The sequence below is a fragment of the Rattus norvegicus genome, chromosome 1 (genome assembly GCF_021556685.1).
Source record: "Rattus norvegicus strain SHRSP/BbbUtx chromosome 1, alternate assembly SHRSP_T2T, whole genome shotgun sequence".
In the NCBI taxonomy this organism is placed as follows: Eukaryota; Metazoa; Chordata; class Mammalia; order Rodentia; family Muridae; genus Rattus; species Rattus norvegicus.
Genome location: NC_141534.1, coordinates 183491586 through 183514643, shown reverse-complemented (window position 1 = coordinate 183514643; position 23058 = coordinate 183491586). Strand labels below are relative to the sequence as shown.

Sequence of the window (23058 nt, the reverse complement as noted above, 5' to 3'; positions counted from 1 at the left end):
CCTCAAAAATATATTTATAATCGTTTGTATTAAAATTGTTATTTAGCCAGGTATTGTTGTGCATATGTTGAATTCTACCTATCCAGGGCAAAGGCAGAGTTCAAGGCCAATATCGCCATATAGCCAGTTCCAGGTCAGCTAGGGATGCAGAGTGAGACCCTGTCTCAAAGAATAGTAACAATAAAATAAAAATGTGGTCCAGTTTTTAAAAGAAAATTGAAATGCTGACATTCCAGTTAAACCTACTCATTTGGGAAGACTAATATTTAGATTTACTTAACTATATGTGTATGAATGTTTGGATGTGTGTACATGCATGCTGGTATCCTCTGAGATCAGAAGAGGGCATTGGATCTTCTGGAACTAGAATTATAGACAGTTGTGAGCCACCATGTATAGATGCTGGAAACTGAACCTAGGTCCTCTGAAAGACAAACAAGTGACCTTAACCTTGGTATTATCTCTCCAGCCCCAAGAGGACTGTTTTTTGTTGTTGTTGTTGTTGTTGTTGTTTTTTTTATTGGATTTTTTTTATTTACATTTTAAATGTTATCCTCTTTCCTAGTTTCCCCTCCAGAAACCTGTTATCCCACCACCCCCACTTCTATGAGGGTGCTCCCTCACCTACCCACCCACTACCTCCCACCTCCTCGCCTTGACATTCCCCTATACTAGGGCAGCAAGCCTTGTCAGGACCAAGGGCTTCTTCTCCCATTGGTGCCCAACAAGGCCAACCTCTGCCACATAAGCAGATGGAGCCACAGGTACCTCCCTGTGTACTCTTGGGATGGTGGTTTAGTCCCTGGGAGCTCGGGGGTGGTGGGTGGGGTCTTGTTGTTTGATATTGTTGTTGTTCTTATGGGGTTGCAAACCCCTAAAGGACTGATATTTTTAAGTGACCTTTTATTTTAAATTATTGTAGACTGATTGATCATTATAATTCTTGGTGACATAGAACCATAATGTGATGTTATATTCAGAATATTGGCATTGATATAGTCAAGAAACTATCCTAAGATCCCTGATTTCCTTTTTTGTTTTTTGGGATTTTTTTGTTGTTGTTTTTCTAGGCAGGATTTCTCTCTGTGTTGCCATGACTATCTTTAATTAAAGGTATTTTACATACTCTAAAATTTAACTTTCTAAATGTACTGTTGAGTAGAGTGTAGCTCAGTGGTAGAGTACTTGCCTAGTATACATAAGACCAAAGACTCAGTCCCCAGAACCTCAAAATTAATTAATTAATTAATTAAAATAAAATAAAATCACTCTTTGTGAAATGGAGACAGAGTTTTAAGTAGGTTTTTCTAGGAAAGTTCAGTACAGCTCTGATGATCTCTTGTCTCTGTACATTCCCTTCCAAACACCCCTCAGATCTTAAAGCATGTAACAAGTGCTTGGGAAAGGTGTAATTTTTATTTCCTTAATTTAAAGGTTGGTGAAGATCTTCGGCAAGATATGTTAGCTTTACAGATGATAAAGATTATGGATAAGATCTGGCTTAAAGAGGGCCTGGATCTGAGGATGGTGATATTCAAATGCCTGTCGACTGGCCGAGATCGAGGTAGGTCTTTTAATTGGGTCTCGATTTCTTTTTGTCTCATGAATGTGGTTTACTTTTGAACTTATTTTTGGTTGTATACTTAATATGTCCTGGTGCAGGCTTACCGGGGTCTCAGGGTCTCAGTTATTTATATCTAGTGTTACTTATTGGTTGGACTATGTATAATTAAATACTTTTAAAACAACTGTAAAGCATTTAATAAAATTACTAACAAAACAGCTCAGTAAGTAGTCTTAATAAACACTTCATATTAATTAACCAGAAGTGTAGATCAATTGGCCCAATAAGAAATTCATTTACTTAAGCCAATTTTGGGTTTATTTCCACAAAATAAATAGTGATTAATGGGTTTGTTATTTTTGTGGTTTTGGAGAATAGGCATACATGTATGGAGTACAGAGAACAACCTTTAAGAGTCATTTCTCAGCTGGGTGATGGTGGTGGCACACACCTGTAACCATAGCACTTGGGAGGCAGAGGCAGGCGAATCATTGAATTCAAGGCCAGCCTAGTCTACAGAGCTAGTTCCAGAACAGCCAGGGCTATACAGAGAAACCTTGTTTCGAAAAACCAAAAAGGAAAGAAAGTTATTTTTCTTTCTTTTGTGGATTCTAGGGTTAGAACTCAGGCACTTTCATGGCATGGCGGGCATTTTTAATCACTCACTCAGTTCTCAATTGAACTCATTGTGTGATATATATTACTTGTTAATCAAGTAACACCATCATTGTTACATTGTTCTTAATCAGTACCTACCACATGAACAACACAAACACACAACACAAAATAATCATTACATTTTAGATACTCTTTTATATTTTTTCATTTTTTCCAGCGACAAGGTTTCTCTGTGTAGGCCTGGCTGTCTTGGAACTCACTGTGTAGACCAGACTGACTATGAACTCAGAAATCCACCCGCCTCTGAGTGAGGGTTAAAGGTGTGCAACTCCGCCACCACCTGACATTTTTTTTTCTTACTTTATTTACATGGGTTTGTTTCTTAAAAAGAATTATTTTATGTATATGAGTGTCTTAAGATAATACCAGAAGAGAGCGACAGATGGTCATGAGCCACCATGTGGTTGCTGGGAATTAAACTCAGGATCTCTGGAAGAGCAGTCAGTGCTCTGAACTGCTGAGGCATCTCTCCAGCCCCATATATGGGTGTTTTGCTAGCATGTATGTTTGTGTACTATGTGAGTGCTTAGTGCTTGGTGCTTTAGGATGCCACAAGGGGACATCAGATCTCCTGGCACTGGGGTTACAGATAGTTGTGACATGTAAGTGCTGACATTCAAACTGGATTCCTCAAGAAGAAAAGCCAGTAGTGCTCTATAACTACCGAGCCATCTCTCCAGACCTTGGGTGCTTTTAAAAAATAAGATAATTGGGGCTGGGGATTTAGCTCAGTGGTAGAGCGCTTGCCTAGGAAGCGCAAGGCCCTGGGTTTGGTCCCCAGCTCCGAAAAAAAAAGATAATTTTGGCTGCTCCCATTTTCCAGCATGACTTGTCAGATTTGGTATCTTATTTCAAGGATGAAAGATATAAATATTTGAAAAGCTTACTATGAAGACACATTTTCACACAGCTTCATATTGTGTTTATTAAAGGCATGGTGGAGCTAGTTCCTGCCTCAGACACTCTCAGGAAAATCCAAGTGGAATATGGTGTGACAGGATCCTTTAAAGATAAACCACTTGCTGAATGGCTAAGGAAATACAACCCTTCTGAAGAAGAATATGAAAAGGTGGTCAATATGTCTCTCTAGTCTAGAGAGCTATCTATTATAAAGACTTTTAATGCTTAAAAACTGTTATAATGTTAATGTGGCTTAAGGAAGACTCACAATCACTTTGAATGGTATCCTAAGAAGACTCCAGTTTTGTTTTGTTTTGCTTCAATGTTTTTATTTGCTTGTGAAGAATTATGTTTCAGTATGGCATTTTCAAAAAAATTTGCTTTTGTTGTTTGTCTTCCCTATCTTGTCCCTTGAGCTAAAGGACCTCAGGTTTAATGTGATTTAGCTGCCTAATTTAGGTACAATTAATGTGTCATTTTTATAGACATTGAAGTGCTGTCTGTCCGTTGACCTGTGGAGGTAAAGCAAGAGAAATTTGCATTGTGGGTCTTTTAGAGTGGTTTAGTTAGACCACTCCTGTTTTTAAATTCTTTTTGACAGGGTCTCTCTACATTGGCCCTGGCTGTCCTGAAACTCGATGTGTAAACCAGACTGCCCTTGAACTCACAAAGTTCTGCCTTCCTCTATCTCCCTAAAGCTGGAATTGAAGGCCACCACATTAATTTTTTATAGTCTTGGGAAGCAGTATGAAGGAGATGGTATTTCTTCACTTTAATATTTCTGATAAAATGATGGCCCAAAGTGATTGTTGAACAGCATGCACTAAACTAAGCACTTTCTTTCCATTTTACTAAGAAGGAATATAGCAAAATGGAGTCCTGTTGCCTGCATTGGATTTTAGCGTTCCCACCTCCAATTACATGATCTTGACGAACACTGAAGTCTTGCTAGATCTTACTTTTCACTTGCCTGTGAAATGGCATAAATCTTAATACCTAAGTTACTGGTTTATGGTGGGGTTTTTAAAAAATAGTTGTAAATAGATTGGTATTAAGTGTTATACCTTTAATTTTTTTTGTACTTGTATTTTTTGAGACAGGATCTTGTTCTAACTGGCCTGAAACTCATAGCAATCCTCCTGCTTCTACTTCTTGAGTGCTGGGATTATAGATAAGAGCTACCATACCCAGCTTTTCAAATACTTTTATTAAAGAGTGATGGATTGGACCTGATGTAGTGGTATATTCCTTTAATCTCAACACTCAGAAGCAGAGGCAGGAGATCTATGTGAGTTTGAGGATAGCTAGGGCTACATAGTGAAACCCTATGACCAAAAAAAAAAAAAAAAAAAAGTGATAAGATTACTACCACATACTGGCAATCCCTGCCTCACTTCACCTCCTTTAAGATATTTTTTTCCTAACATAGTTTTATGTGTTTATTACAGGCTTCTGAGAACTTTATCTACTCTTGTGCTGGGTGCTGTGTAGCCACTTATGTTTTAGGCATTTGTGATCGGCACAATGACAATATAATGCTTCGAAGCACAGGACACATGTTCCACATTGACTTTGGAAAGTTTTTGGGCCATGCACAGATGTTTGGTAGCTTCAAAAGGTACTAATGTTTTTATTACTATCACTGAAGGACATGTCCCAGGCCTTGTTCTTGCTGTGCTTTGCCTGTGTCTCCTTTTGAAGATAACGGGGAATAAAAAGACCTTAAGAAATGATCCTTTTTGTTGTTGTTGTTTAAGATAGATTTATGTATGTATGTATTTATTATAATCACACTGTAGCGATCTTCAGACACACCAGAAGAGGACATCAGATTTCATTACAGATGGTTTTGAGCCACCATGTGGTTTCTGGGATTTGAACTCAGGACCTTTGGAAAAGCAATCAGTGCTCTTAACCACTGAGCCATCTCTCCAGCCCAAGAGATGATCTTACCACACAGTAGACAAAACCAGTTTGCGTCTAAACTTTGTTGAAATAAATGGACATATATTCTGTTTCATCTAGTTCATGGTGCCTGCTACAGATGGTTTCATTTGTATAATGGTAATGAGTATAAATTCTCCTCTACATATTTTGGTAACCACTGTTGAATCTATCTTTGAGGATATTGATTTATAAGTAATCACTTTTGTGAAAATTTCATATTTAAGTTCTGTCCAATGATGAAGTTTTCCTCAAAATGTGAATTTTCAAGGATTATGGAAATGCAAAAACGTTTGCTGTTTCCTATTTGAAAATTGTTATAGCTCACATTGCTTCATTTAATAAATTTTAACAGCAGTGGCACCATTTATTTTGTGTGCATCTGTAAATATGCTTTCTGTGTGCTTTCAACAGGGACCGCGCTCCTTTCGTGCTTACCTCTGACATGGCCTATGTCATTAATGGAGGTGAAAAGCCCACCATTCGTTTCCAGTTGTTTGTGGACCTCTGCTGTCAAGCCTACAACTTGATAAGAAAGCAAACAAACCTCTTTCTTAACCTTCTCTCACTGGTAACAGTCTTTATAGACATTGAATTGTATATTAGAGCCTCTGTATTTAGATAATTTAAAGAGGATGTTTTATGCTTTTGGAATAAAATTGGCTGTACTCACAGATGTCAAAATATTAGTGCAACATTTTTAGCTTACTGCTATGAATCCCCAATCCTGATTTCAGTAATTAAAAAAACACAGAGTCAGGAAAGTGGTGACCCCAGAGTGGAGAGTAATAGTAACTGGAGCATGTAAGGGGCATTCATTCACTGCTGGTGAGTGCATTTCTGTCTCTAGATCTAGAATGTTCAGGTGGCAAACATCCATTAAGCTGTATACTCAAGATTTCTTTACTTCCTAGAATATATAGCACCTCAGTAAAAACAAGAAGAAGGTGCTATAATAGTTGTGACTGAAATTGTTATAGTAAACATAATCCTAGGAGGGAGATCAAGATTTTATATGTTATAGTCCATAAATGGACTTTACTAACAGCAAGTCATTTGACTTATTAACTTTAAGTTTCTCATTTATAAGAGTCATTTAAATACTCAAGACATTAACAACCTCCTCAAGTGTATGGTTTTTGTTCTTTTAATTCTAAGTACTTAACCAAAAGAAATTTTAACATTTTTTTTCCTCCTACAGATGATTCCTTCAGGATTGCCAGAACTTACAAGTATTCAGGATTTGAAATATGTTAGAGATGCACTTCAGCCCCAAACTACAGATGCTGAAGCTACTATTTTCTTTACTAGGTATGGCATGTTTAATTGTGTCAAAAGTCTTTTGTGACAGAAGACTGGGGATATAGCTCAGAGGTAGAGTGCTTATCCTCTCCTGTAAGGTCCTGGGTGGTTGTTCACCAGCACTGAAAGAAAAACACTAAAAGTTGCTGCAGCAGTGCTTACAGAATGTTATTCCTCTCATCTCAAAGTGCAATCTCTGCTTTTTAGTACATGATTTCCACTGGATGACTCTTGCTTATAAACATATTTCTTTCTTTCTTTTTTTCTATTCTTTTTTTTCGGAGCTGGGGACCGAACCCAGGGCCTTGCGCTTGCTAGGCAAGCGCTCTACCACTGAGCCAAATCCCCAATCCAAACATATTTCTAAGAAACATGTTTTCCACAGTAATGGTAATGTGCTTCTTTGAAGGTTTCTTTCTGAGACGATTTCTTTTTTTCAAGATTGTACCATAATAGTTTCTATGGATACCACAACCCAGCAAGAGACTCTGATTCACAAAGGCTGTACGTTATTGCTTCATGCTAGTATGGGAAGTACATGCCAGGAATAGCGAGCACTTGACTATCATTTTTGCTTTCAGTAAAAATAGATCTTGGCAAAGGTGTTCTAAAGATCCAGCGACCATGTTCACTGAATTCTGTTATGTCTTCTGGGCAGGGAGCTCAGTTCCCACCCCCAGCCCCTGCCCCACTTTCTTCCTCTCAGTAGAGAGGAGGTATGAAACACTGGCCCAGTCTTTCCTAAAATCAAGTTTGGCTGAAATGAAGGAAACTAACTTTTCAATGCTTCCCAACTTAATAAACCAATTTTGGTGTTTATAGTTTTTATTGTGATTGTTGTTTCCCTCAATTGAGGCTGGGGGCCAAACACAGGGCTTTCAAGCATTTTACTACTGAGCTAAACTCTCAGTCTTTTTGGGTTTTGTTCTACCGAACTACATCTTAGACCTTAAATGTGTTTCTGGGTCTTGTTCCTCTGGTGACCTAAATATGTAATCTGGCCTTCCTTACAAAATGCTTCTACAAATTCCACCATTTCAAAATTTCTTTTCCTAATTAAGTATGATCATGATTATCTGATGGAATCTTGTCAACAGATTCCTCCATGCTGCTTAATAAATTTTTTTTGAAATGTGAATTAAAATAGTAGTCATCTTTTCAGTAATACATTAATCATATTCCAGTTCTGTAGCTCTTTGGTCTTGGACCCTATATAGCTCAAGAAATCCAAATATTATTTCTTTTTTTTTTTTTTTTTCGGAGCTGGGGACCGAACCCAGGGCCTTACGTTTGCTAGGCAAGCGCTCTACCACTGAGCTAAATCCCCAACCCCCAAATATTATTTCTTTATATTGGAATGAGATGCATTTTAACAGATTTTCTTTGGCCCAAAGAAAAAGAGATTCCTTGGCAGAGAAAAAAAAATCTACTTAATACTTTACTTTTTTAAGAACATTGTTATTATCTCTTCTGTGTGTGGTGTATGTGGCCTGCTTGTAAAACAGGTAGAGGATAATAATGTACAAGGAGTCAGTTCACTCCTACAATGTAGGTCCTGGAGATTAGACTTAGATCCTCAGGCTTGGTGACAAATCCCCTAACCTGCTGTGCCATCCCCCAGAGCCTGCTCTTAATATTTTAAAAGGAAGTGGTTGTCATCTTTTATTATCTTAAATTTAACATATGTTCCATGAAAACTTAACTATTAACAAGTTTCTGATTATTTTTTAGGCTGATTGAGTCAAGTTTGGGAAGCATTGCCACAAAGTTTAATTTCTTCATTCATAACCTTGCTCAGCTACGTTTTTCTGGCCTTCCTTCTAATGATGAGCCCATCCTTTCATTTTCACCAAAAACATACTCCTTTAGACAAGACGGCCGGATCAAAGAAGTCTCTGTTTTCACATATCATAAGAAATACAACCCAGATAAACACTATGTAAGTTTGTTCAGTATGTAGATGATCGTGTATAAGGTTTCTGTTGTCCTTTGTTCATTTTTCACTGACTGCTTGAAGTTCTAAGCATTGGTTCTCTTTGTGCTTGTTGCTTCCATGAATGGTCGAAAAACAAGTAAATGTACTTAAACAACATGATTTTGATTTTTTTTTTTTTTTGTATTGTTAAGTTTACTTAAAAATCACAAGGCCGTGGTTGGGGATTTAGCTCAGTGGTAGAGCGCTTGCCTAGGAAGCGCAAGGCCCTGGGTTCGGTCCCCAGCTCCGAAAAAAAAAAAAAACAAAAAAAACAAAAAACAAAAAATCACAAGGCCAAAATATATTCTTTCAGTGTCAAAGTATTGTTTTCTCATTCCTTCCATCTTTTCTTATTTCAAAGGTCAATCTTGCTTGCTATCATAGATTTATCAGTATAATTCAAAAAGTCAACTCCCAGCTGGGCTTGGTTATGCACATCTTAATCAGAGTACTCAGGAGACAAAAGGCAGGCACATCTCTGTGCTCAAGGCTAACCTGATCTACATACCTAGTTCCCAGGACAGCCAGGACTGCTTAAAGAGAGCCTGTGTCAAATAAATAAATAAACCAACCAACCAAATGAACGAACAAAAATGTCTGAAGCTCTCATGCCTCCTTTCCATACAGTATTTTTCTATTTTTTGTATCAAACCCAGGGCTTACATAGCATTCATTAAATATACACATAAAGCTTGTTTTTGTTTTTCTGTGACTAGGTCTTACTATATAGCACTGGTTGCCATGGAACTCTGCATAGACCAGGCTAGCCTTAAACTCAGAGTCACATGTGTCTGACTTCCAAGTGCTGGGATTAAAGGGTTGTGCCAACAGGACTTGCCAAACCTTATTTTGAAACAAATAATAGGATTTGTATTGGTTTTTTTTCCACACTCTTTGAACTATTATTATTTACCCTTGTGTAGGTTTTTTTTTTTCCTCCTTTTATTTCATGCAGAAGTCAATCCCAATTTCCTAGGAATTGTAGCCATAAGCTCTATCACTGAGTTGCACCTCTCTCCTTCATGCTAATATTGTTAGATAATGTTTCTGGGTTTGTTTTGTTTTGATGTGTGATAAATAGTTTTCAGAAAGCCATTTCACTTTTTAACCGTTCTATTGAGGTTATATTGCCATTGATTTTATAATAGCTCTGGTAAGTATACTAAGTCTATACACACACATGCCTCTGGTTTACTGTGGATGTGCCTGACTCTTCTTACAGCAGTATTCAAAATATCGTAACTTAGAGTAGTTGAATTACCCAGTAAAATGTTCCCTTAACTCCTACCCCATAATTTTTTTTACCTTTTTTTCTATTTATTTTCTTAAATCCTAAACATTTTTTTTTGTTGGAAATGTACCAAGTGTATAATTTTGAGAGGTACATTATATTTAAACATGAAAACAAGTGTTGACTTTCAAGTTTTTATTCGAATCTTCCAATAGTTAAATTCAGTTTCAGAGTGCAGTGATGTGTACTGTAAATACAATGAACTGTATTCACTATGTCCTGATCATGGCATATATTACCAAGGTTAAAAGTACTTGCACTATAGATTTATATCAGGAAAGGAAATTTCATTATAATATAATGTGTCTATCATGTGATTTCTTTTCAGATTTATGTGGTTCGAATTCTGAGGGAAGGACACCTTGAACCATCATTTGTATTCCGGACATTTGATGAGTTTCAGGAACTGCACAATAAGCTCAGCATTATTTTCCCACTTTGGAAGTTACCTGGGTATGTTCCTATTCCTGCAGAAATTCACTTATTTTCCTATGTAGGAATAATTTATTTTTACACGTACATGAGAAACTGGTTAGCATTTAGTTCCAATTAAAACAATAAGTATCTTATACAGACTGAAAGTAGATAAAGAGCTAGAATTTGATGTTGAATGAACATATAACTAAAATCTTCACATCAGGTTTGGTGACACATGTACACAGGAAGCAGGGGCAAGAGGATACTAAAGATTTTTCTCCTTTAATTGTGTATCTGTGTCGGTGTGTGTTTGCCATGTTAGTGCCTGCAGACGCATTGGATCCCCTGGAGCTGGAGTTACAGTAGCCATTGTGAGCTGACCAGTGTGGGCGCTGGGAACTGTACTCAGTTCTCTGCAAGAGTAATACTCATTCTTCACTGCTGAGCTAATCTCTACTGCCCTAGTGCTTAGTTTTTCACCTGACCTCTTCAGTAAACCTTAGATTTACTGTAGTTTTCCTTTGACACATTCTTCTCAAACAAGATTTCAAAAACAAAGAGGCAAAATGGGTATCAAACTGTTATTGCTGGATGTGGATCTCTATAAGGGATACACAATGAGACCTTGTCTCAAAAGATATATAAAGTTTGGCTTAGGTGGTAGTGGTGGCACACATCTTTAACCCCAGCACTTGGGAGGCAAAGAAGCAGTCTGATCTCTGTAAGTTCAAAACCAGCTTGGTCTACAGAGAGAGTTGCAGGAGAAGCCCTGTCTTGAGAAACCACACACACCCACACACACCCACACACACCCACACACACCCACACACACCCACCCACACACACACCATTATTACTGTCTACAGTCATTTTTCTTTTTTACCATCACCTAAATAAGAGTTGAGATAATGGTTTTGGCACCTGATTTAGGGCCTGTGTCATTGTTTATCTTCTTTTATGATTATTGAGTAGTGACTATTTTAAAGATCAGGTAAAATATTTGAATAAAGCTGAGACCAAATAACAGAAAATTAATAACAAAAACAGCAAACTAGTAAAACATGCATCTTTCTTCCCATCCCACCCCCTCCTCCCCAGGGGTTGTTGAGATAGGACCTCATATAGCCAAGGTTTGCCTGCAATTTACTAGGTAGCTGAGACTGGCCTTCAACTCCTGATCTGCTTGTCTCTATCTCCCAAGTGGTCCTGGGATTACAGGCATGTGCCACCATGTCTAGCCAACAGATGCATCATGATGCCAAGGCTTACATAAAGAAAATGAGTAGTTGAAAGTAGCTTATCCTCAGTGCTTTGAATCATACAGGCAAAAACATAACAAAGTAGACTCCTAAGTAAGTGCTGTTCATGAATTTACAAATACTTTCTGATGAAATAATTTAAATCCGTTTGCTTTTGTTTTTCTTTTGTAGCTTTCCTAATAGGATGGTTCTAGGAAGAACACACATCAAAGATGTAGCAGCCAAGAGGAAAATTGAATTAAACAGTTATTTACAGAGTTTGATGAATGCATCAACAGATGTAGCAGAGGTGACTTCCAATCTAAGAAGTAAATAACATAGTCTACCTTTGTGCTTGTAATAGTTAACTAATGAGCCTTTTTTTTCTCTTCAATCTTAGTGTGACCTTGTTTGTACTTTTTTCCACCCCTTACTTCGTGATGAAAAAGCTGAAGGAATAGCTAGGTCTACAGGTGAGATTTTACCTTTTCCTTCTGGTTGATAATTATGAATTCTGTGATGGGGTGGAAATGTATGTGTGTAAGTGCATGTGTGTAGACCAGATATCAGCTTTGGGTGTCAGTCTTTTGTTTTTGTTTGTTTTTGTTGTTCTTGGGGTTTTTTTTAAGATTTTATGTGCATAAGTGTTTTACCTGAATGTATATATGTAGATCATATACATGCCTGCAGAGGTCAGAAGAGGGAATTGCATCTCCTGGAACTAGAGTTATGGGTGATTGTAAGCCATTATGGGAGTGCTGGGAATAGAACCCAGGGTTTCTCTAAGAGCAACAAATTCTCTCTGTTTGTCTGTCTCCCTCTCTCCCTCTCTTTCCAGGGAAGTCTTTCTAAGCCAGTCTATTTCTGGAAAAACTTAGCATTTTTAATAATTAGCATGTGATTTCCAAAAAAAGTACAAATTAGTGGCATATGAAATTTACTTTTCCTATTTGCTTTCTCTCACCCTACCCTCATGCAGCAGTTCTTTTGCTGAAGTGTGAGCCATTTCAGGCACATTGAGATAAAGAAGAAAGTATTTCTGTTTTCAGGTACAAGTCCCTTCAGCCCTACTTTGGGCCAAATAGGAGGAGCAGTGAAGTTATCGGTTTCTTACCGAAATGGCACCCTCTTCATCATGGTGATGCACATCAAAGATCTGGTGAGTGGTGACAAATGATAACTGTAAATTTGTGCCCCGGTAGGAAGCACTACTGTTAAGAGACTGCTTTTCTTTATAGGTGACTGAAGATGGGGCTGACCCAAATCCATACGTCAAAACATACCTGCTTCCAGATACCCACAAAACGTCAAAACGTAAAACCAAAATTTCACGTAAAACTAGGAACCCAACATTCAATGAAATGGTAAGCTAAGCTTCGTTTCTAAAATTTTCCAAGAGTAGTTGTTTTGAGTTTCAGTGCTTTTATTTCTGAAGGCTTACTTATTTTTATGTGTATTTAGTGTTTTGCTGCCATGTATGTAAGTGCAATGGATGAATGCATGGAGCCCACAGAGGCCAGAAGAGGGTGCTGGTTTCTCTGGAACTTGAGTTACTGGCAGTTGTGAATTGCCCTGTGGGTGATGAAAATTTAACCCAGGTCCACCTCAAGAGCAGCCAGTTTTTAACTGCTGAGCCATCTCTCTGGCCCCTCCTTGAATGTTTTCTCTTGGTACTCCTCTTACAAAAATGATGTTTCAGCTGAACAATATTGAGTGTAACTGTTGCTGAGATACTCATGGCCAACTAGCAGATCAGTAATTAGTTAAACTAGTTAAAACCTACTAAAATTCTCCCATCTTGCTCTCTTAACTATTTTTTAGGTAGACATTTATTTATGTACCTTAGCATTTCATCCATACAAAAAATGTCTGGTCAGAGATTGAAAGACAACTTGAATTTTTATCAAGATTATAGCCAAGCATGGAACTGAAGAAATGGCTCAGCAGTTACAAGCACATTCTTTTGGAGGACCTGAGTTCAGTCCCCAGCACCAACATTAGGGGACCTAAAATTGCCTTTGACTCCAGTTCTAAGAAGGAATCTGACACCATCTTCTAGCTTCCATCTTCTGGCGTCCTCAGGCACCTACACATGTATGGATGATATAAACATTTTTTTAAATTAATGAATAAAAATTGAAGAGGAAAAAATTGAAGAGGGTAGTAAATTCCTGTACTCATAGCTCTATAGAGGGCTGAAGCAGGAAGATTATAATAGATTATAATGTGAATTGAAGGTCAGCCTGGGTTATCTATATAGAAGACCCTGTCTGTCTCTGTCTCTCTGTCTCTGTCTCTGTCTCTGTCTCTCTCTCTCTCTCTCTCTCTCTCTCTCTCTCTCTCTCTCTCTCTCTCTCTCAGAAACCTACCTATAGAGGATCATTCACTCTTTAAAAATACATGCAGTGTTGACCACTGAACACAGAACACTTGTAAAATAGCAGTGGGTTTTTTAGTGGATTTTCCACTAGTTAATCCACTAGTTGATGTTACACTGCCAAGACAGCAAAATGCAAACAAGTGTGGTGTGGTTGTTTTAGTCAGGCAATAAGACAGACTAAAGAAATGTTTCTCAGAACTTACTATGAAGCTCTGTGGAAAAGTAAAAATTTAGAGTGTTGTGATGAAGATTTGAAGTAGCAGTTTGAACACTGCAGATCTGCTGCAAACTGCACTTGCACTGTGGTTTTGTATCTCCTTGTGATTCAGAAGTTACCACTTCCTGCTATAGAGCGTTTAAAGAACAAAAGAATCAATGAAATTTTAATCTGTTTTTGCAAAATAATTTTAAAATTACATTATCCAACTTGCTTTCCTTTCAATCCTCTTTTCCTCTCCAGCAGTTAGATCACCTGAAGGTGATCACGAGGTGATCTCTTTTCCTTCCCCTCACTTCCATCTCACAGAAGTCATATCTCAAAGTTTTGGGATTTGTTTTGTTTTTTGACAATGATTGGCCCTGCTTTGTTCAGTCTCTGTGTTAAACATTGACAGGAATGATAGTTCAATCCAAGACTCTAGAAGTTAAAACATGCTTCCGATGCTCTGAGGCAAGCCCTGCTGCTGTAGTCGGTGCCACTAATTGGATAGCTCTGACTGATGTCTTACATTTTGTTGAAAAGATTCCAAGAAACCAAACCTTATTCTTTTTCCCCCCTCTAGCTTGTATATAGTGGATACAGCAGAGAAACTCTGAGACAGAGAGAACTTCAACTGAGTGTGCTCAGTGCAGAATCTCTGCGGGAGAATTTCTTCCTGGGTGGAATAACCCTGCCACTGAAAGATTTCAACTTGAGCAAAGAGACAGTTAAGTGGTATCAGCTGACTGCGGCAACATACCTATAAACCTCCAACTTCCGAGCTTTGGAAGCAAGGAATTATAAATGTATGCACATGTGTGTATGTGTTCTCATACACACGCCTTGGGAACTTTATACAATTTCATACTTGGTTAGAAATTATAAACTTAACATGTTGGACCAACTGTCAGCCACATAACTAACTTTTATAGATTTTTGAGAAGCCATTGCTGTTTCAGAGTCATTTTGTTGACTCCTACCAATTCCAAACTTAATACGTACTAAGTCCTAAAAAAGACTTTGACATAATACTGTGTTATTTCGGCCACTTTGTCTGTATTCTTCCTATACAGACACAGCAAATTGTTTTTTGTTGTACACCTCACAGCCTTTACCTCTGTGTGTGTTCACAGACACCAAAGGAAAGATGCGGCTGCTACTCAACAGGCTGAAAAGCAAAGCACAAACAGTAGTCAGGATGCTAAGGACTACTAAGTAGTCTACAGAAGTAGGAAAAAATACTATTTTTATTCATTGTTAAGCCTTTTCAGAGTAAGTGCCAATCACTGAAGTTGTAAATAATGGTGCCTTACTGAACTCTGTGCTTCACTGGCACTTCATTTCTGTTAAAGAGCAAGTCGTTTTCACTCATTTTCACCTTACTGAGGAGGACAAAATATCATGTACATTTACTAATGGTTTCCTCACAAAAATACTATTTTCTCTACTTCTGATTGTGACTTTATTTTCACTATTGAGCTATTTGACTTAATGTTAATTGCCCAGTAATTGAATGAGATTCATTGATACTGTTGTATTCTAAATTCTATCATTCCATTATTATTTGCAAGGGTGTGAACTGAAATTGGCATTTCACTTCCATATATCTAAACTTTATTCCCTCATTAAACAAATGGAAATTGTTCAGCCTTATGCATAATAACCATTTTTATTTGGTAAGATGCCCGGGCGGCATAAGGAGTTAGGGTCCTGACTGAACTTTAATTTAGACATTTATGGAAGGTGTTGTGTAAACTGTCCTGTATTTGTAGACATTGTACATTCATGTGAAAGAACTATTTTCTGTACTACAATGAAACTCAGAATTTCAAGAGAAAAGTTTGAAGTTATTAGGGAGTAGCCATTAAGAATAACATTAATCTTTATTTCCCCTTTCAGATATAATTTTGTTTAGTTTTGGTAAACATGTATATATAATAAATTTCTTGGTTAGAAGTTCAAATATTTTTAGGATGGTAATAGAGATGTAGCAGATTTGGTAGTTAAGAGAAAACTGACAGACTATTTAATGAAGGGTACCAAGAGAGGACAATCTGATTCAGTTTTCCAGAATAAAATTTTTATGAAGTATACAAAGTGATTAACAGAAGTGATGCTTAAAAGAGTTAAGGGTGTTACCATTGGAATACATTTTTAAAAATCAAAACTTGAAGTATTTGGTGCCTAACACTATGGTCCATTTGTAGGGAAATGAGTATGAGTATGTGAATTTTTTATATTAAAGTGTGTTGTCTACTTGATAATTAAAATGAAGATCAAAACACCATTGTTTGCTTTTTCCACAATTAACATTTCCTTAAATTGTTTTGCAGATGTAAATAGCATTAGAATTTTTTTTTCTTTTGAGAGAGACCTGATTCCATTCCATGAGTCACATAGCTACTTAAAAAAAAAAAAAACAAAAACGCTGTTTGTAAAAGGTGGTCATTGACTGGACTCATGGACCTTTTTGTGACCTGTTACTGTCACAAAATATTAAGATATTAGCAGAAACAGAATTAGAAAATGTAATGTCACTTTTCAGTGACAAGAAATCTGATTAAACGGGGTTGGGGATTTAGCTCAGTGGTAGGTCCTGGGTTCGGTCCCCAGCTCCGAAAAAAAAAAAAAAGAAATCTGATTAATATGTAAAAGTATATATTATAATTAATACTGTATAGTTAACAAGAATTCAAAAGGTATTATTGTCTAATTTAACTCAATATGTGCCTTCTTTGGTCATTAGACTACATATATCTTAATATAAGTTATTTCTTTGTAAAATGCTAATCTTCAGCCCATACCAAAAAAACAATGATAGGGAGGAGAAAGTAGCCTCTTTGCACTACAACTGCAGCCAATTATAATCAGCTGGCTTTCTAAAAGCTTCTTAACAGTTATCTTGAAATAAATCTGAAAAACAAAACTCTAAAAAAACAGGTCAAAACACTAATTTTTATGTATATCATATTTATAACTACCTTCATCAAGTAAAAATAATTCTGCTACATACAAGTCCTGTGCCAGAATTCTTTGTTCTTGCCAGTGCTCTAGGACCTGAAGATAATGGTTCATCCCAAGAACCTGTTTTCTTTGAGGAATCCAATGAGAATTGGCACCAGTGCTTTTTATTACTGTGTTTATGTGAATGAGTTGTTAAAGCATGTGTATCTTTTTAAGTACTTTTTTTTCAAATTAAAGTTGTATCTAAAGTTCAGAATCTTGCCTTAAATTGTTTAATTCTTTCTAAGACTCATGAATTGTAACATTTAAAAAATTCACTTTTGATAACTCAGATTTTAAAAACACTGAAGCCCTGCTATCATGATACACATTTACTTACATGCTGTCCACTAGCAATGCGAATATGGATGTGGTTACTAGTGTCACCTGTAAGAACAAAATGCTTTAATTATATCAGCATAGTGAGATAAGATGTATAATATTTTTATTAATACTTGGAATATATTCAGTGAATTGAATGTGACTTCATAACTATACTACAATTATATTAAAATATTTCTGAAATAAAGGAACTCAGCTGTCATTTCCTTCCTTGGTTCAATACTTTGGTTTCAAACTTTAATATGGTTATTGCTTCTTACCCAGGAGTTTGTAAGGTTTAGTAATTCTAAGTTCGAATGTGATTCTTTGAAGGTCTGGATATTGTCTGCTACAGCCTATCACTTCCTGAGATGTGAATTCTGTAGATATGGTTCCTGGCCTGTGAAAGTTCACTTAGCCACACATTCTAGGCATAGTTCACAGAGCTGAGAAGTACAAATTAACATCATACCTTTATTCCGGATTATGAGCACAAGACTGGCTCTCTAACCTGATAATGCAAATAATAAATAAATAAAATACAGTATAAAGACCCCGAAGTGACAAAGCCATATCCTCATGCTGCCCACTATCCTCTGGCTCCCAAACATCTTTAGAGAGAGATGGTTTATGTAAACTTATCCTTTGAAATAACTGAGTCCTTGCCTGATGCCAGGCTGTTTGGGGGTGCTAGAGTTCAAACTGTTGCAGGCAGGGGGCTGAAAAGATGGCTCAGTGGCTACCATGGCTTTCTGTTGTTGTCGAGGACTAGAGTTTGCTTCCCAGTACAAAGGTACTAGTGCTTATTACTCTAGTTCTTGGGGACCCAATATCATCTGGCCTCTATGGGCACTGCACTCAGCTTGCACAGCCATATATACAAGTAATTAAAACACAAACAAACAAAAAACTAGGGGCAGATGGCTAGAGAGATGGCTGAGGGGTTAAAAGCACTTGCTGGTCTTGCAGAGGACTTGGGTTCAGTTTCAAGCACCCATGTAGCAACTAAGAATTTTCTGTAACCCCCGCTTCCAAAGTATCTGGTACCCTCTACTGGCCTCCATGGGTACTGCAGGTATTGTGATGCAAAGACACACACACACAGACACAATCTTTAAAAGTATATTTTTTTCTAGGTGGACAACATGTTACTACTTATTGGATCAGAAATGTACCTGGAATGAATAGAAATAAGGGCAAAGTGGTAGGACATGAGGCCAGGGACTTGGGTTTTATTTCAAATACATTGAGAAAGTTTAAAAAGAGGGCTTCTGAGATGGCTCAGTAGCCAAAAGTGCTTACTGTGCACTGACAACCTTAATTTGATATTCAAAGCCAGATAAAGGTGAAAAGACTCCACAAGATTATCCTCTTACCCCTACCCCATAAAACATTAAAAGTTTTTTAAGGGGTTGGGGATTTAGCTCAGTGGTAGAGCGCTTGCCTAGGAAGCGCAAGGCCCTGGGTTCGGTCCCCAGCTCCGAAAAAAAGAACCAAAAAAAAAAAAAAAAAAAGTTTTTTAAACAATTTAGAGAGATTCACAAAGAAGCAATGCATTTATCTGACCACTAGGTGAAAAATGGATTGTATAAGGACTGGGACACCACTTAAGCTGCCTGAGAGATGATGGATAGGATTGGAGTACCTGTGGAAACAAGTATTTGTATGATACATTTCTGTGGTGAGGTGTGTTGGAGTGACTTGTGCAAATGAGAAACAATAAAGAACTCTGAATTTGTATTCAGACAAATGTGTTAAAAGTGAAATGAACTGGGTTCGGTCCCCAGCTCCGAAAAAAAAAAAAAAGAAAAAAAAAAGTGAAATGAAGAACTCTCTAGCTTAGGGATTGCGAATTGAAGCAAGGCTTGATGCACGCAACACATACCTGGGCTAAAAGTATGAATCTGGTTAATAAATACAACTTTGCCAGGAAAAAAAAATACAAATTTGGCTCAAGTTCCCAATGTTTTGGGAAACGTTATTCAACTAGTGATGGGTTAAAAAAAAATGCAGCTGGGCATGATGGCTCAAGCCTTTCATATCTCAGCTTTATTATTTTTTTTTGAGACAGAGGCAGAAAGACTTCCGTGTGTTTGAGGCCAGCCTGGTCTAAAAGGCGAGTGCCTGGACAACCAGAGCTACACTGAGAGCCCCTGTCTCAAAACAAAAAGGAAAAATGGATCAGTGTTTCAGTACTATTTTAAACCTCTCACCCGTCACTTGTCATCAGTCTTGTAGATCTCAGTTTCTTCTTTCTTGGGTCCATGCTTTTGTTGTTTCCTGTTGCATTTATAATAAATTGTTCTATTCATCCATTCTTGGAACATACCGTGGTGAGATCAACTCCAAAAAAAAAATCAACTCTTCGGGGTAGTAGCCCTTTCCCTCTCATCTTCTCTCCTAGTTCCCAACTCCTCCATCCAGAGCCCGCGCGGTTCTGTGCTCCGCCCAAGTAGAACAGGCGCGCAGGAAGCTAAGGCCAGGTAGGGGCGGGGCTTGGAAGCCTGGTGTTAACCATCTAGAGAGAAAGGGAGGCGACGGCTGCACAAGGGGTATTGCTCTCATCCCGTACCGCACGAGTTCGGGGATTCAGGGGGAGGCATGACGAACCACTCGAACCCGCCCTAGGTTCCCTCAGACGCAACTTCTGAATAGAAGGCTGACTTCCCGCTCGGGCCCTCAGCCCGAGCAGAGACTTTGACGCAGGACGTAGTGGCCCAACTAAAGAATGAGGTGTGACGGTTGGGGATTTAGCTCAGCGGTAGAGCGCTTGCCTAGCGAACCCAAGGCCCTGGGTTCGGTCCAGCTCCGGGAAAAAAAAAAAAAAAGAATGAGGTGTGACGTATGGCCGCAATGCCTTCTGGGACGCGTAGTCATGTGGGCTCCAGTGGCCACACAGTGTAGCACCGCCCCCGCGCGAGAGGAAGCGTTCCTGCGTGACGTCAGTTCCGGTGCGGCTTGACTTCCTGTGCCGTTTCCTACCTCGTTCTCTCTTTGCTTCCAGACCTCCGCCATCATGGGTCGCATGCACGCTCCCGGGTGAGCCCGCCGGGCCAAGTTGGGTTGCGGGGTTGGGGCGCGGGACCGGGAGAGCAGGATGCGGGCTGCAGATGGTGGGACAGTGGGGCTGCTTGGGGCGCGGGCCACCACCTTACTCCCTATACTTATGTTCTCAGGAAGGGCCTGTCCCAGTCGGCGCTGCCCTACCGCCGTAGCGTGCCCACGGTGAGTAGAGGTTAAGGGTTGGAGGGAGACGTGGGAAGCGATCTGTGCGCAGAGGATGGGGCCCGAGGTGGAAGATTGTCGCCGTGCTTTCTCATCCTAAGGCCGATTTTTGTTCCATCTACAGTGGCTGAAGTTGACGTCTGACGACGTGAAGGAACAAATTTACAAGTTGGCCAAGAAAGGCCTGACTCCTTCCCAGATAGGTGAGTGTTGATGTAATCTTTACCTTCTGCTCTCGTGTGATCTGAAAAAAACAAATGTTTCTAGTCCATGTGGTAAAACGAATTTCCTGCTTCCACAGCTGAGCCCGGACCGTCTGGGATTGAGTCACATCTAACTGAAGTGACTCTAACCTGCTGTGACTTTGTACAAATGAGAAATAACTCATTTCTATTATCATGGTTCTGGAGCCTAGGATAACTGCTTCTAGGAAGAAATTATCCTCTTTAGGACATAAAGTACGCTAGAAATATGCAAAGACAGCCATTTGAAATAGACTCAGCTGATCTGAAGTAACAAGAGGTTTAGAAGTAATAACATGCAGTTTTAAAAATTGATATAAATAAATGCTCCTTTTAGTTAACACTAAATATAAAGGTAGAAATCATTGGTTCCTGTGGCCAGATGTGTTCTGGCAGGCTCACTGTGATGATGGTGTTCCAACATTCGCGGTTTCCACCAGAAGGACATTCTGTGTTGGGTAGACCTTCCTTGGATGTCTGAGTGAGCAGGAAATTTGGAGAGTTTTGCTGTTGGGGATTTATCACATGCTCAAGGGTGTGTGTGTGTGTGTGTGTGTGTGTGTGTTGCAAGTTACATGTTTCTCTTTTCAGGTGTGATTCTGAGGGACTCACATGGTGTGGCACAGGTCCGTTTTGTGACCGGAAATAAAATCTTGAGAATCCTTAAGTCCAAAGGCCTTGCCCCTGATCTTCCTGAGGATCTCTACCATTTGATCAAGAAAGCAGTTGCTGTCAGAAAGCACCTTGAGAGGAACAGAAAAGTAAGCAAGACAATAAACCTGGTATCATGTAGAGACTACTGGTCTTCAGAGAGTGGGATGCGTTTAAGTTGAGTCCTTTTGCGTGATTGGGGATACTAACTAGTGGTCAACATGATAGTTTTCCTTGAAATGGGTGGTTTGATTTTTAGCTCTCCTAAACCTATCCAGTTGGTCTCAGATGCTGGGCTCTTTTGTAGATTTGTGACTATGGGTCTTATTCTAGGAGCCCTTAATTTCTTGAGTTTGAGACCACCCTGGTCTAGCAAGTTGCAAGATAACCAAGGCTGTATAATAAGAAACCCTGCCTCCTTTAAAAAAAAAATTGCCTTAAGGACTTACCCTAACCATAGAAGGTATTCATTTTACTTGGTGGTGGTTTTCTTAGATGTCCTCTATTTTTAGGATAAGGATGCTAAATTCCGCCTGATTCTAATTGAGAGCAGAATTCACCGGCTGGCTCGATACTATAAGACTAAGCGGGTGCTCCCACCCAACTGGAAATAGTAAGTATATAGGTTTTTGTTGGCAAATCAGCTAGATAGTAAATAATGGGTGGTGGTAAGCATTTTGCCATTCTGGGTCCACTTGTTAAGTGCCATTTCAGTTCATCTCTGTCATGGTGGGAAAGCTTGCATGGGTAACATATGTATGATCAAATGACAGTGTTTGTCAAAATGTTACCTAGAGGCAAGCTGGTCTTTCAGTTTAAGCTGACCTAATCTACAGAGTAACTTCAGGACAGCCAGGGCTTTGTTTTGGTTGTTTTTTGTTTCTTTAATTTTGTCTTTTTAATGTTTCCTTCTAAAAGAAGAGGGTCCTAGTTGGCAGGCTCTGGTTAAACCATGAATGCACACACACTCCTCCTCCCCTTGGTGTGTTCCATGAGTTGCTCACTATGATGATCATACAAACGTTGACAGTTGGTCCAGATAGCTATTTCCTTGTTTTGGCCAGTTAGACTCGACCTTAGATGTCTGGCTGAGTACTGCCATTCATCCGCATGTTTAAACCTTTGGACTTTTGGGTTCTCCCTCAGTTTGATGCAGTGTATACAGTTGGTTAGAGAGTTGAGTGGGTCCTGGAGTCCAGTTCTAATCCTAGTTTCTCTTCCATTTTTTTTTCCAGTGAGTCATCCACAGCCTCTGCTCTGGTGGCATAAATGCTGTTGCGTACACAAGCAATAAAATCACTTTGAGTAAATTCATGTTTTGTGTTTCTCTGCGCCAGTACTGCATGTGTTGATGGGAAAGTGTTTCGGCAGAAAGGTGGGATCTGCTGGTGGCTTCCCTGGCCACTTAAACTAATGACCAGTTGGTGTGGAGTCTGGTGGGGTGTTGCTATCACCATGTAGGAGAGCTGTAAGACTAGGAAGTGGGGTGTGTTCATTGTGGAGATTTGAGTCCTCTGGTTATATTCAGTGTTTAAGGTGAGCCTGGTGTGCACACTGCTAGCTGTGAGGCCGATTCCATCTTGCGGGGGGGGGGGGGTCTTAAGGAAAAATGAAGTCTGTACGTTCTAATTTGGGGAATGAATTTATTAAACTTTGGCTGCGTTACAGTCATGCAGGACTTTGAGAGAGTGGAAGATAGAGTTGAGTCCCTGGAGCTGGAGGTCATAA

At 38.9% G+C, this 23058-nt stretch overlaps 2 protein-coding genes and 1 non-coding gene across 8 annotated transcripts in view; all 3 read left to right on the top strand.

The window, feature by feature from the left end:
- Pik3c2a (phosphatidylinositol-4-phosphate 3-kinase, catalytic subunit type 2 alpha) overlaps nt 1–17615 on the top strand; it is a 105889-nt gene extending 88274 nt beyond the window's left edge. For 4 of the 6 annotated variants that reach the window (XR_015630478.1, XM_087571268.1, XM_087571277.1 and 1 more), the window contains 12 exons: nt 1435–1564; nt 3175–3311; nt 4591–4760; nt 5501–5657; nt 6288–6397; nt 8120–8327; nt 9983–10107; nt 11502–11619; nt 11710–11782; nt 12359–12468; nt 12548–12673; nt 14472–17424. Coding sequence is in view for 4 of the 6 variants with exons in the window: in XM_087571268.1 (XP_087427394.1) it covers nt 1435–1564; nt 3175–3311; nt 4591–4760; nt 5501–5657; nt 6288–6397; nt 8120–8327; nt 9983–10107; nt 11502–11619; nt 11710–11782; nt 12359–12468; nt 12548–12673; nt 14472–14654 (1647 nt within the window). In the remaining 2 variants the exon portion in view is untranslated. 6 annotated transcript variants of the gene reach the window in all.
- A 2582-nt stretch (nt 17616–20197) lies between these two features.
- On the top strand, nt 20198–22640 carry Rps13 (ribosomal protein S13). The gene is made up of 6 exons (NM_130432.2): nt 20198–20251; nt 20389–20437; nt 20562–20640; nt 21271–21440; nt 21843–21943; nt 22566–22640. The coding sequence occupies exons 1-6, from the start codon at nt 20229–20231 to the stop codon at nt 22597–22599; spliced, it is 456 nt and encodes a 151-aa protein (NP_569116.1). The 5' UTR covers nt 20198–20228; the 3' UTR covers nt 22600–22640.
- On the top strand, nt 21078–21164 carry Snord14a (small nucleolar RNA, C/D box 14A). The gene has a single exon (XR_015655475.1). It is a non-coding gene; the product is annotated as a small nucleolar RNA SNORD14 (small nucleolar RNA).
- Nucleotides 22641–23058: the final 418 nt, after the last annotated feature.

Coding starts and splice junctions, on each gene's coding strand:
- Rps13 (NM_130432.2), top strand. CDS start 20,229: ATGGGTCGCATGCACGCTCCCGG. Junction 20,641..21,270: donor CCTGACTCCTTCCCAGATAG/GTGAGTGTTGAT, acceptor TTCTCTTTTCAG/GTGTGATTCTGAGGGACTCA. Junction 21,944..22,565: donor CTCCCACCCAACTGGAAATA/GTAAGTATATAG, acceptor TTTTTTTTCCAG/TGAGTCATCCACAGCCTCTG.